This window comes from Trifolium pratense, linkage group LG6 (assembly GCF_020283565.1).
Source record: "Trifolium pratense cultivar HEN17-A07 linkage group LG6, ARS_RC_1.1, whole genome shotgun sequence".
NCBI classification, from domain to species: Eukaryota; Viridiplantae; Streptophyta; class Magnoliopsida; order Fabales; family Fabaceae; genus Trifolium; species Trifolium pratense.
In genome coordinates this window covers 13023682-13037994 of record NC_060064.1, presented here as the reverse complement: position 1 = coordinate 13037994, position 14313 = coordinate 13023682, and the positions used below count along the sequence as shown (strand labels likewise).

General features: G+C 28.4%; 1 protein-coding gene across 1 annotated transcript; it reads right to left on the bottom strand.

Moving 5' to 3' along the window:
- Positions 1-2312: 2312 nt before the first annotated feature.
- On the bottom strand, positions 2313-9780 carry LOC123888579 (protein DETOXIFICATION 21-like). The gene is made up of 8 exons (XM_045937653.1): positions 9145-9780; positions 4529-5070; positions 3976-4062; positions 3665-3721; positions 3320-3558; positions 3025-3143; positions 2687-2773; positions 2313-2592 (listed from the first exon to the last, which is right to left on the bottom strand). The coding sequence occupies exons 1-8, from the start codon at positions 9400-9402 to the stop codon at positions 2512-2514; spliced, it is 1470 nt and encodes a 489-aa protein (XP_045793609.1). The 5' UTR covers positions 9403-9780; the 3' UTR covers positions 2313-2511.
- Between the last annotated feature and the right edge of the window lie 4533 nt (positions 9781-14313).

Here is a 14313-nt window from a genome sequence, read left to right as displayed (position 1 = left end):
TGCCTTAGCAGAGTTCATAGCCTCAACTAATAATTTTTCATTTGCAGATTTCATTGCCTCATCAGATTTTTTCTTAGCAGATTTCATTGCTTCCATTGCCATTGTCATTGCTTGTACTTCTTCATGACTTTGTTCTATTTTTTTTCATCTGTGGCGCCTAGCGACATGCCTTGCGGTTCTGTTTGCTCGACGTTCCCGCTTGCGTAACCTTATGACTTCTTCTACGGGGTCGTCTTCGAGGCATTCATCTATTATTTGGTTAAAGACTTTATCGAAGGCGTCCGGATCGTTTGGATCTATTATTGGATATTTTGGATCCATTCGTATGGATGATTCAAATGTGAGAGAATGAGTGAAGATTGCAGTTATTGCACAATTTGTTAACAAGATGAAAAAAATGAGATATGGTTGCACAATTTGACATGAAAATCTTCTCTTATGTTAAGACTATATAGGAGTATATATAGAGCTAAACATAACGGCTAGTTTTTACTCGTTTTTTTAATAACGGCTAGTTTTTACTTCTTTTTTTCAAAGCTAGTTTTGCATATCAATATTAATTACAGTAGTTGGATAAGTAATAGTGCATCATAGCTACAGTAGCTAATTTTATACAGATCAATTTTTTATAATGGTTAATTAAAATAACCATGGGTTTTGTATATAAAATTAGTTTCTTTTTTTGGGTACAAATATAATATAAAATTAGTTTGAATAAAGACTATAACATTTTCCTCAAACAAAAAAGGACTAGTACATAATAGATAGATAACAAGGAATTAAAAAAAGGGGTCGTGTTAACATGTGCACTAAGGACACATGTTAAGGTATCTAAAAATAGAAATTTGCATTTAATAATATAAAATAATTTAATGTTTGAAAAGTATAATGCACATGTTACAAGAGAATATTACTACATTTGTATTCTTAACATGTGCATTTGGTACACATGTGGTGATGTTAACATTTTCCTTAAAAAAATTACAACATTGTCGTAATTAATTCGTACCATTCGTAAACAACATAAACGTTTTTTTTAGGAATACTGTCGTGTACCTATTCTTGCATTTCGTGATCAAATTTCTTCGTAACATATAGCTCATAAACAAATGGAAAATGATCGGTGGTACGACAAAAGTTGTCGTCCATGTTGCACGACTAGTGTGCTGTTTTCAAATTAATTTTTGTCTCTCATTTTATTTTGAGTCAAAATCATTGTTTTGGTTTGTGGTGCATTCTTAATGAATTAGTACTACATCACAAATATCTTTTTTTATGTAGTGATACTCCAAATCAATACTATCAATTATTATTATTATTATTATTATTATTATTATTATTATTATTATTATTAGGCTTAAATATCATTTTGGTCCCTGTATGTCAGCGAATTTTTTGTTTTAGTCTCTGTATTTTTTTTGTTGCAAATAAGTCCTTGTATGTTCGCGAATTGTTGGTTTTAGTCCCTAAAATCAAAATCCGCAGGAAAATCTGCAGTTTTCATGCAAATTTTCCTTCAGATTTTTCTGCGGATTTTGACTTTAAGGACTAAAACCAACAAATTTTGTACATTTAGGGACTTATTTGCAACAAAAAAATATACAGGGACTAAAACAAAAAATTCACAAACATACAGGGACGAAAATGATATTTAAGCCTTATTATTATTATTATTATTATTATTATTATTATTATTATTATTACTACTGCCTCCTGTCACATATGTAAGCAAAAGTTATTTTTTTAGATTCATTAGAAAAGTAATATATCTAGTCCAAATTACTTTTCTAATGAATTTAAAAAAGTAATTTTTGCTTATATATGTGATCGGAGGGAGTATTATTTTGACTTTCACCACCAGTTTAATCTGATTCAGAGTCGATTCTGACATCAAGTGGTTCCAACCACCTTCCAATCACAGTTGCGGAGACTCGAACTATAGTCATCTCTAATAAGTTTAGTATGAATTACCACTGAACCAACTAACAATTGGTACCAATTATTTAGTATACTGTTAGCAACTTGACATTTGGTTTTAAATAGATATACGTGTAACTCTTCTACAGAGGTGTTTTATTACTTTTTCCTTACTTTTTTTTGTTTTTGTGTTAGTCTAATGAGTTGAAACGGATTAAGCTACTATGATATACGTCGTGCCATATAGCACAGCTCATAAATGAAGTTCAATACTTAAAATTGATCAATAATCAAATGAACATGTCAATCAACCCCTTAGCTGTACAAGTTCGGGAAAACAAATGAAGACAGAAAACTTAATTTAGAGATTTTTCAGAAATAAATTTTCCAAAACATACACAAGGAGTAAGGAGCTTTATTAGATTCAGAGATACAAAATAGAGAAATAAATGATGGAGGCTAGGGTTTCATTAGAATACCAATAGCTTAACTTAATGGGCTACTAACACTTTCCCTTAAACTCACGATTAGTCAACATGACATATCGAAAGTTTGTCAAACAAAAAACGAAGAACATTTTATTTCTAATAGAAACTAATTATCTGATGCAACTACTGTTTCATGATCAGTGTCCACCTTAGACCACTTGTTCATACGATTCCTAGCAATAGTTACCTGCACATCAAAACATAATAATTAAGAAGTAATGAAATACACCACAATAAGGCAATAATGTAAAACAATTACGCGGTGAAATTTGATTGGATACCTGTTTTTCCCAATCAGTTCTGTAGCTGATTATGAGTAGTATTATAGTCTGAATAAGTGTTCCAAACAACATCCCAATCCATATACCCTATAGAACAAAACAAGAAATTAGAATATACACGGCTGCAGCATTTCTGATCGAAGATGTGTCTAGTGTCTGACATGTAATTACATTGAATTATGTCATTTTCTTAAATTATTATCGGCGTCGATATGTCAGTATTTGTGTCGTGTCTAGTATAATGTTCGTGTTTGTGTCTGTGTTTCATAAGAAAGAAACAAGCAAACAAATAGTACTACAATTAATTTGAAAATAATAAAAAATGAGTAATGACTCACCTTAACTTGCAAATGTAAAATGTTACCAAGAACAATCCCAACTGGAATGCCTATGATGTAGTAACAACCTAGGTTTACATATGCTACAATGCCTTGCCACCCTGCTCCAATAGCAACTCCTACGTTTCCAAAATCTTAATGTTAATTCATCATAGTCTTACATATAAATTATAATTTCGTACACCGTCAATATATAGTTGTGACTGTGAGGATCCGGATTCTGTACAGTCAACTACACGCGGTCATTGACTGTACAGGATCCGAATCCAAAGTTGTAAAGGATAAATAGTAGTACCTGATAGTACAGGTTGGACACTGTTTAGTAGTATGGAAACTGCCAATAGAGGTGACAAATCACCAACAGCTGAGGCCACATCTTTATTTGAGGTAAAAATATAAGCAAGTCTTTCCCTAAAAAATAAGAAAAATAAAAACAGAAGGAACCCAATTGTGAATGATGTAAGCACTATCACATTCACTGCAAACTTTGCAGCTTTGGCACTTCCTTTTCCAAGCTCATTTGCCACTCTAACACTGCAAATTAACAAAGACTAAAAGTTGATTTTCCATAGTAATATTTTAGAGACTAAATTGTTGGTTTAATCCAAAAAACAATGATTAAAACAACAAAATTTAGTACCTTGCTGCAGCCATGAAACCAAGTGATATCATCATTTCCCATCCATTGATATTGAGACTGCAAAGAATTCAACTTTATCTCAAGCAACCCAATTCAAGGATAGAATCAAGCTATTTAATTTTGAAGTGTAATTCAAAGACAATGTGAGTTTAGTGCTTTTCTTGCTATACAAGCAACAGGTTAGTAAGATTAGTTAAGTTAATAATGTTACTTAGTGTGTAAGTAACATAACTAACTGAGGCGGTTATGTTAGTTGGGCCTTAGATGAGTGATCTATGAGCCCATATTAGATGAGTAGGCAAAAGGATTACCATATGGATAGAGCATCAATTTGAACCTCTGCATTTTCCATGTTGCCTGTTAAAAGAATCAAAATTGTGTTGTACCATAGCTCAAAACTGCAAAATGTTCAATAGCTACAAGTTAGGAAGACATGTCCATGTTCATAAACACTTGTATTTAAGTAGGTAACAAGCATAATAAATAAATAAATAAAAGTAACATAATAGAAATATAGATCATCAAAAGTCTGTCTCGAAAAAGAAAATCCAAATTTATTGCGCAAGAGAAGAGGAATTACGAAAATTGTCCTATGAAATATATGGGACTATACCTATCTTATTCCTCTTCTCCATCGCGCAATATATTCTTTTTGAAATAGGCGAGTACATAACAGAATAAATGGTCAATCTCATTAATTCCTGCCATGTCAGTAACATAACAGAATATATCTATTTTTGTATTAGAGTGTGAAAAGGGTAACAATGTATATTTAATGGAGCTTAAAAGACCTATAAGACATACAAAAAAACATAAAAGACTAATCTAAATTAAAGATTGCATGAATAAAGAAGAAAAACTCACCATAACATGACACCTGATGAAAGGGAGAGTTTGACAACAGGCCAAAGATCTTTGAAAGCCAAAAATGAGAAACCTTTCCAAGTATTAGAACACCAACCACATGTAATAAATATAATTTGACCAATATTTGGAATCCAAAATGCCAAAATTGTTGAAACCATTGCACCAGTAATTCCAAAATTGAATTTCATTGTGAAAAGCCAAGAGAGTAATATCTGAACAGCAATAGAGAAAGCTGCCAAGAATGCAATAATGATATTCTTGCTTTGTGATTGAAGGAATGTTTGGCAAGTGAATGAGGCAATAAAAGCAAACAAAGTTGGAATTGACCAATAACCAATTATTCCTGCTATTTGTGATATGGATTCATCTTGGCCTAAGAAAATCAAAATTGGTTCTGTGAAGATGAATAGTGGAACAAGTATGAGTGCTGTTACTGATAAAACTATCCATGATCTTTGAAGATATACTCCCATCATTTCATATTTTTTTGCACCATATGCTTGTCCACATAGTGTTGACAATGCACTTGCCATTCCTAACTACAATTGTCATTTTATAAACTCAATTAGTCTTGAACTTAATTTGGAAATGCACATATATATTTTTAATGTTATCATAGTAGATGTTTCAAACAGGTAAATTCTAGTGAACATGTCAGATAAATATATTCAAAACATTAATGATGATAAATGTTGTCTGTTGAATTTAGAGATTCGAGACTTGGGTAGAGTTATGATTGAATGCTAATTCTTGTAACCCTTGTTTGGAAATTTCTTGTAAAGTTACTTGTTTGATTTAGTCGAACGGAGGGGTTGCTCTCTCTCAGAGTAGGTTATTGTTGAACCGAACTGGGTAAATAAACATCGTGTTCTTTCTTTTCTCCCTTATCTTGTTTATTGTTGTTGTTGTTATTATTATTATTATTATTATTATTATTATTATTATTATTATTATTGTTTATCCTCTTGATATTGGTTGTCGTTCTATTGCTCATGCTCCACACATCAAGTATTTTATTGATGTGATTTTATTCGAATTCACAACACATCTGTTATTAAACCGTCTATTTAAACCGTAAAAAATATGAGGGTCGTGAGTTTTTATTTCTTAAAAGTATGGTATACAATTATTAAAATTTCTAATAATTTTTTATCATTGAACCAGAGTGGTTCACCTATTTAAATGGTCCATATTAACAATGCCTTCAAACCATTTCCCCTTTTAATTTTCTCTTTCTTGAGTAGACAAAATAGACTATTATAACACTTATATATTAGGATATACGTAGTTTGGTGGGATTTAACTCTTACCTTCATCAAGTTTTTTATTTTTTTAATTTTATTTTGCAATAAGATAAAAGTCTTCATAGTTATAGATTTTTTTTTTAACTCTACTCGTGAATTTGGTTTATGCCCTCATGATATTCTGAATTCTTCTTTTATTCTGAAGTTGGTTAGACCGGTACGATTCAATTCAATATTTTATTTATTTCGGTGTGATTGTATCGTAGTTAGAGTTATCAAAATTGGGCCGGGCTAACGGGCTGACCTATTAGCCCACGAGCTTGGCCGGATCGGGCATCAAAAAACCTAGCTCAAATGCAATCGGGTTTTTTTTGCCTGTGTAGCCCATGTGAAAATCGGACTAGCCCATTGGGCTTTGGGCTGGCCGATTATAAAAAAATTATGACATTTTTGTAAAAATAATATCATATAAAATATAAAAAATTAACATCTAATTGAAAAGTTATTATAAAAAATATAGTTAACTGTGTAAGCATAATAAAATAGATTATATTTACCTAAAACTTTTAAAACAATGTAAATTTATGATTTATTTATTTGATTTAATCAAACTAGAGTTTAATTGATATTTAATAATGATGTAAAAATTATTTACACTTACATACAATTATATCTCAATAAAATTGATAATTATAAAGAACTAGTACATCAAAGTGACGTAAAAAAAAATTGAATAAACGGGAAAAAATTAAAATGAAACGGACTAGCCCACATGACCCATAAGAGTCGGACTCTTAAATGTATAGCCCAAAAATAAGAATAATTGTGCCAGGCCAGGTTCGCCCATACATATAGTCGAGCCCACCAGGCTGGACCGAGTTGGGCCGGGCCTATCCATTTGATAGCACTACTGCGCATAATGTGCGCATCAACCATTTGAAATAGATTCTGGTAATATCTCTCCATTTTAAATCTAAGAAAATAATTTTGATATTTAAAATTTTATTTATCTATTGTAACCAAAAAAAATTATTTATCTAATGTCATAGAAAAAGAATAAGATTATTTATCTGTATTATCTCTTGCTTATAATCTACAGTGAAGTTTATTCAACATTTTATTCTATCAACGACACCATTGATAACGATATCTGCTACACTTTCTCCCACAACAACTCGTACATGAATATTTAATTTCTAACCCGTGAACCCCCACCGACAAACATCTGCACCTTATTATTTTTAACGTGGGACATCACACTATATGTGTAGAGTCTTGATTCGAATATGAGACACTTTACTTATTCATATTTATAATAGATTTTTAAGTCATTGAGCTACTTAATAAAAATTAAAAAAAAAAAGAAACAGTCACATAAGAATTTTTTTTGTAAATAGTCTAATAATTAGGCTCCCACACATTTAAATATGAAAAAATGTAAAATCCGAGTTAGAACCCCGACCACTCCAATAATATCTCTAATCTCATAAATTTTTTTAACATAGTCAAATGGAGAAACAATGATATATTAATAAATATAAAATAATTACACAAATAAAAAATAAACAGACTACAAACTTCACCTACTCTTTTTAAAATGGAAAGTTAAAAAGATGTCAATAAACATGTGCACAATGTGATGTGAGAGTTAAAATAATTGGGATAAGTCCACGAATCCTAATCCAATTGATAAAAATGTTGAAATTGCTAGTATAGAACGTTATAATCGAGGTTCGAACCTCGGCCACTCCATTTTGTGTGTGTGAGTTTTTAATAGTTTTGCTATTTCGTCTATCAACCAAAAAATAATAATCGGGATAAAAAATTTATATAATAATGGACTAATTAGTAATTATTACAGTAATACTATAACTTAGGATTGACAAAGCAATTTTGCCATTATTTTTTAATTATTTTCCCCTTTTTACTTGATTAAAAATCATAATTTTGCCTTTATTATGATTTTTTATCCATATTTAAAATATGTATTTTAACACTATCACGTTGTACACTTTATCAATATTTTAACCTTTCTTACGCACTATACTCTTTTTACACTTTATTAATAGCTTAATTAATTTGTTAGTCTTTTAAAGATATTTTAAGTTTCTCAATGATCCCTTAGAGAAAAAAGGTTTGGATTGATCCTTTCTATTAATTTATCAACCACAAATATATTATGTGGACCAACAATAAAAGTGGTTCACCATATATCCAGGGGCGAGTCCACATACATGTGAGGGGGTTCAAGTGAACCTCCTGGACTTAAAAAAATTACACATATAATTCTATATAATTTATATTTTTAACCCCCTTATTTTTTTTTTAATTGAACCACTGACCCCAACTAAACCCAAACTAATTTCACCTCACTTATTTTCAGATTTCACTTTCTCTCTACCTTCTCTCTCTAAGACTCTAACCCTAAACTAATGGAAGTCATGCGAGTTCTCCTTCCCTGTTATGGTTCTTCGACCACTACCAATCCACCATGACCACCACCACTCGCCAGTTGTCTCTCTCTCTCTCTGCTCGTTTGAGTCTCCACATGTTCGTCTCTCTCTGCGTGACAATGAGTTGATTATGCGACGGTTTCAGAATATGGCATCGCGTAGAGAACAACTATAGAGCATATATATATATATATATATATATATTGTAATTTTTTGAGTACTAACTTTTAGTACTATGTATATTTTATAATATATTATAATTATAATTATTAATTAAATTTTAAAAGTTTGAACCCCCTAGTCCAGGTTCCTAGCAACGCCACTGCATATATCGCAATATATTTTTTAATCACCATTTAATCTTATTTTAAAAAAAAGAGACTATTGAATTTTGCATGTCTATGGGACCTAATGGTACACCATCACCAACTAAATTATTTTTCTATTTCTTCATCTTCTTCCACCCATTCATCTTCAAATTGTTCGTAAATTCATCAATCACTCTCAGATTTTGTATAAGTATGTGTTTGTATCTTTCTTTAAGGACCAAAATACTAATTAAATCTTATTAATATTAAAAATAAATTGTGTTTGTACCTCTCTTTTTACCTCATCCTAAATAAATTCAAATTAAACTCAAAAGTATATTCTTATTATTTTTTCAATTAGCTGGTTAGAAATTCAATTCTTAATATGAATAATGAAAAATCTCAAATTTAAACTTCAATCTCAACATATATCATACGGTATTTCTACTAATTTAATTATGTTTAGTGAAACTATTCTTATCTGTAGTACCAAATATTTTCTACTAAAATGAACATCTTCAATTATTTTTTTTTCTTTCTTTCTTTTATTTCACATCCATTAGAATAATATGAAAGGGAAGAGAAAAGGTGAGGTAGTAGATACATACCAAAATACCATTGACAAATCTAATAAGAACAGTGAAAACAAGAGAAAAGGCAGCAAGTTCCTTTGAACCAATATGACCAATAAAAGCTTGACTTATAACTTCAATACCAAAAGTTGAAAATCTTGTGAATATTGCTGGAGCTGCCACCACCCACATCAATTTGTTCTCTTCCCAAATCTTCTTCACCAATGACAATTCTTCATTATCATTTAATTTTTTCACTAGTAACTTCTCCTTTGGATTATCATCTCCCTCCATGTTTTCAACTTAATTAATTTTTTCAAATCAACTTGATTGTAATAAAACTTGGTGGCTTGTTACTCATGAGTTTATATTGCAATATATTGTATGACTATACCATATATGACTAATAATTGATATGAATGATTGCAGGTTATGGTGGGCAACAGCTTTAATTTTCCCATCATGGGATAAATTGCATAATCACCGTAGATATGGTAGAAAATAATTTAATGGCACAGATTGAAACAAACCACCCAATACTTTATTGAATTGGATGCACCTAAACTTTGTTTCTTAAACCACTTTTTTTTTTTTTTTTACGGAATTTAAACACATATTTTTTTTGGTGATAGAATTTAAACACATATTGTTCACTTCTTTTCTATCGAGATCAATTATATGTTACATTTATGCAGGGATTTGACGTGATTTATTTTAATTTTTTTATTTATTTTGACATTGGAATTTTTTTTAGAAGAAAATTTTAAATAGATAATGTATATTAAATTCAATAATAAAGAGAATTAATAATATTTGTCCCGTGAACATATTTTAATTGGTAGATACATTGCAAAAGTATGGAATATAAAGTATCAAAATAGTATGGAATATATTTTCGTCGGTATAGTATGGAATATATTTTCATCAAAAAATATTTTGGTCATTAATCTATTTGTTTTTGCAAAAGATAAGTATTAGATAGAACAAAACAACACATAATAAATTTTTAAGGTATTGAACAATTTTTTGTCTTGTGCTCATTGCCCCCTTTTGTCCTATGGTTTATTGAGGAACAAAAATTTTCATTTTTTGTCCCACTGGGCTACTAAATATATTTTAGTTAGTATATATTTAACATAAATACTATCGTAGTTTATGATGTATCTATTTTTTTATACTGGTAGTTTAATTATGGTTAAGTTTACTTTTTTTTTTTTTTGTAATCGTTCGACTTTTAAGGGATTGGGTTTCGATAATTCATAACTAGACTAAGAAATAAGTAACATTTAATCAATGATTATTTGAACCAAGATTCAAACTCTAGACTATTTGTTGTCTTTTAATCTACTTCTAATATATTAAAATCGATTACTATCAAATTTACTAATTTATCCTTAGTAGTTTTAACTATATTTAAAGTTTTGTATCCTTCATTGTAATTTCACTAAAAAATATTTAAAAAAATACATAAAGAATATAAGATAAATACAATAAAAAAAAATATGTTTAAAAATAGGAATAAAACATCTAATATATTAAAATCGATTACTCTCAAATTTACTAATTTATCCTTAGTAGTTTTAACCATATTCAAAGTTTTGTATCCTTTATTGTAATTTCATCTAATATATTAAAATCGATTACTCTCAAATTTACTAATTTATCCTTAGTAGTTTTAACCATATTCAAAGTTTTGTATCCTTTATTGTAATTTCACTAAAAAATATTTAAAAAAATACATAAATAATATAAAATAAATACAATAAAAAGATAATATGTTTAATAATAGGAATAAAACATATTATAGATAGAAAAAAAAACAGAAAAATCTATACGCATAAAAATTTCACTAAACAAAATATAAAAAAAATAGTATATGTGAATCTATGCATAAAAATATGAGCAAAACAATAAAAAGATTATAAAAATTTCAATCAATAAAAAAATTATAGAAAAATAACATGAATATGCATAAAAATAGGAATATAGAAATAGAAACATAAATAATATTTTTGCAAAAAAAAAAGAAAGAAACATAAACAATATTACTACCAAATTTAAGACTAACTATTAATAATAATAATAATAATAGTAATAAAGTTATTATAAAAAATATAATAATAAATTTATTATAAAAAAATACTAAAATTAATTACTATCAAATTTACTAAATTACCCTAAATATTCCTAATCAAAATTCTATTTTTTTTATTAAAGAATATACACAGGACCATTATTTGTCACTAATACATCAAAATTGGATAAATATTTGTCATTGATAATTTATTCATTTAATAAGTTTTACAAGAAATAACACAATAGTTTCACTTATATTTTAACAATATTATATAATAATTTTGTAAATATTTTATTCTAAATAAATTTTTCGCTTAATATAATTAAAAACTTAAATATCGAATAAAAGTCAATAGACTCGTACGAATGCACATATCTTTTAACTAGTTTGTCATATAAAATAAAATGAAGTTGAGTTTTGCTTCATTTATCTGTTTCATTTGTTGTCCATTTATGAGAAAAATAAATATAATTACATGATTAGTAGGATCCATTTTAATAAGTGAACCACATAAGTTTGTAAAAAAAGTGAACCACATAAGTGAGTCCCAATAATATCTCACTTATATCTATCTCTTTCATAAATAGACAACAAATATAACAAATAAATGAAGTAATTTTTTTTTACAAGAATAAATGAATGAAGTAAATCTAAAATAAATAAAATGGGGGTATGCATCTACTTTTACTAGTTAGGATGAAAAAAGTGAACAGTAGAAGGTTTAGAAAATGGATAATGTTAACTTGTGCCCTTAAGGCACATGTTAAGGAAGCAAAAATAGAAATTATTAAATGTTAATTTGTGCATTTTGACTTTTGAAGCATTAAATTTCTTGTATCATTAAATAATGAATTTCTATTTTGGTATATCTTAACATGTGCCCTAAGGGGACATGTTAACAAGATCCTTAGAAAATTTATCGGCATCTTTTCAAAAACAAAATAAATTGCATGCATCAATCATTGACTTGCCCTTCCAATATATGTACCGTTGGATTTTATTCATTACATCAATGGTAATGATGATATTTGCCCATGATGGGAAAATAAAAGAATATTCCTATCTTAAACTTCTTCTTTTTTTAAAGCTGAAAAATTCTCATCACAGCCATCCTATCTTAAACTTCACCATGAATGAGACTAAAGATAAATACTCGCTATGTTTCAAAATGTAAGTCACTTTAAAAAAAAAATTGTACTAAAATGTAAGTCATTTTACAATATCAATATATAATTTTTGTTGATCTTCCTAAACTATCTTTTTTATTCTCTTTTTCTATATTTTGTTTTAGATTTTCATGTCATACTTTTAGGCATATCAAGTCTTTTCTCAAGCCATGTTTTTCTCATGCCATGCTATTCCCATGTATAATTAATAGTAAGTTTTACGATAACTTACTATTATTTTATTTTTTTATAAAACTTTAAATATTATGTGAAAGGTAAAAGAAAAAAAAAATATTATAATTTTTGACAATGTTTATAAAAATTAACAATTTTTTAATATGCGTAAAAATGTTAAAAAGACTTATATTTTGAAACGGAATAATGATGATAAGTCATTTATGTTTTTGGAACGATAAGGATAAGCCATGATTTGTCAGAATCTCTTAAAACCACGTGTAGGAAACGGTTGTGACATTTAAAGCATTTGGTAGTATCTACTATCAGTATCTACCCTCTCATTCCATAGTTCAACCTCCAATAAAAATATGGAGAATGTTAACTTGTGCCCTTAAGGCACATGTTAAGGAAGCAAAAATAGAAATTATTAAATGCTAATTTGTGCATTTTAACTTTTAAAGCATTAAATTTCTTGTATCATTAAATATTGAATTTCTATTTTGGTATATCTTAACATGTGCCCTAAGGGCACATGTTAACAAGACCCTAAAAATATATAGTTGTAGTAATATGTTAAAAAAAATTGTCACTTTTACTTATTTATTCCTATAATACATTTTCAGTGCTATATTTTTTTTTTATAGAGAATGCTATTTTTTATTTAGGTGTAAAGTGAATATTTTTTATGTATAACTGTAGAGATTAATTTTTTAATTAAGTTTTATGGAATTTAAATAAGACAAAAAAATTGTTAAGAGTTTTAACGTACATTGTTGCATGCTTAAATTAATGATCGAATTCACAATCTTAGTTAACTCAGAAGAGATTATAATACAATTTGTTTTTCAATGTTTTTTTTAATGCTAACTTAAATAGAATTTTCTTATAAATAAACTATTAACTCGTGTTGAATTTTTAAAATATCTTATATTAATGAAAAAACAATTATAAAGAGTTTATAATTACGAGCGGTGGAGGGAGTAGTATGAATATTGAATACTAGTTAATGTTTTTTTTAAATTTTAGGCAACATGGGCTGAGGTTAGGGTTTGGAACAGGCCAGGCCTGGCCTACGATTTTTCTTTAAACCTGAGTCTGGCCTACGACCTATCAAATGTCTTTTTTTTTTGCCTGGCCTGAGCCTTTTAAAAGTCTGGTCTGGCCTTGTAGCCTATTTAAAAGCCTGTGTTACATTCAAACTTCTCTATATAGTCTTTTTAAAGAGGCTAAACAGACCTTAAAAAGTTCACATTTAAATTTTTATAGTTTCTACAACATTAAGAAAAAACTAATAATATGATTAGCACAATAATTAAAAACTACTAAAATAACAAATACGATTACGACAAAGTCGCCATAATACAAATTGTTTGCTAAGTGTAGTCAGCAACAAGCTAACAACCAAAATATTGGATGAGTTGCTACTTGCTCGAGAGAATGAGAGATGGAATGGAGATAGGATTTCTACTTTTAATTTATATGCCTGAAATATAAAAAAAATAATATTTTCTCTGTTTTGTTAAAAAAAAAAATATTTTCTCTAATATTTTGTATTTATATAAATAATATTTTTTTATAAGATATAAATAATAATTATTATAAACAGGCCGACCTATCAGGCTTCGTAGACCTTTTTAGAAGCCTAATCCTGGCCTATTTATGTAAACAGACCGTTTTCAAAGCCTAAGCCTGACATTTTTAATAATCAGGCCAGGCCAAAGGCCCCTATAGGCCGCCTGGCCTATTCCCAACCCTAGCTGAGGTTAAAAAATTGTCTCTTAGTTC

Bases quoted from the DNA above. Each gene is read 5' to 3' on its own strand.
- LOC123888579 (XM_045937653.1), bottom strand. From the start codon at position 9,402: ATGGAGGGAGATGATAATCCAAAGGAGAAGTTACTAGTGAAAAAATTA. The intron at 3,559-3,664 runs GTACTAAATTTT...GTTAATTTGCAG, and splicing joins GGTTTCATGGCTGCAGCAAG to TGTTAGAGTGGCAAATGAGC. The intron at 2,593-2,686 runs GTATCCAATCAA...TTTGATGTGCAG, and splicing joins GAACTGATTGGGAAAAACAG to GTAACTATTGCTAGGAATCG.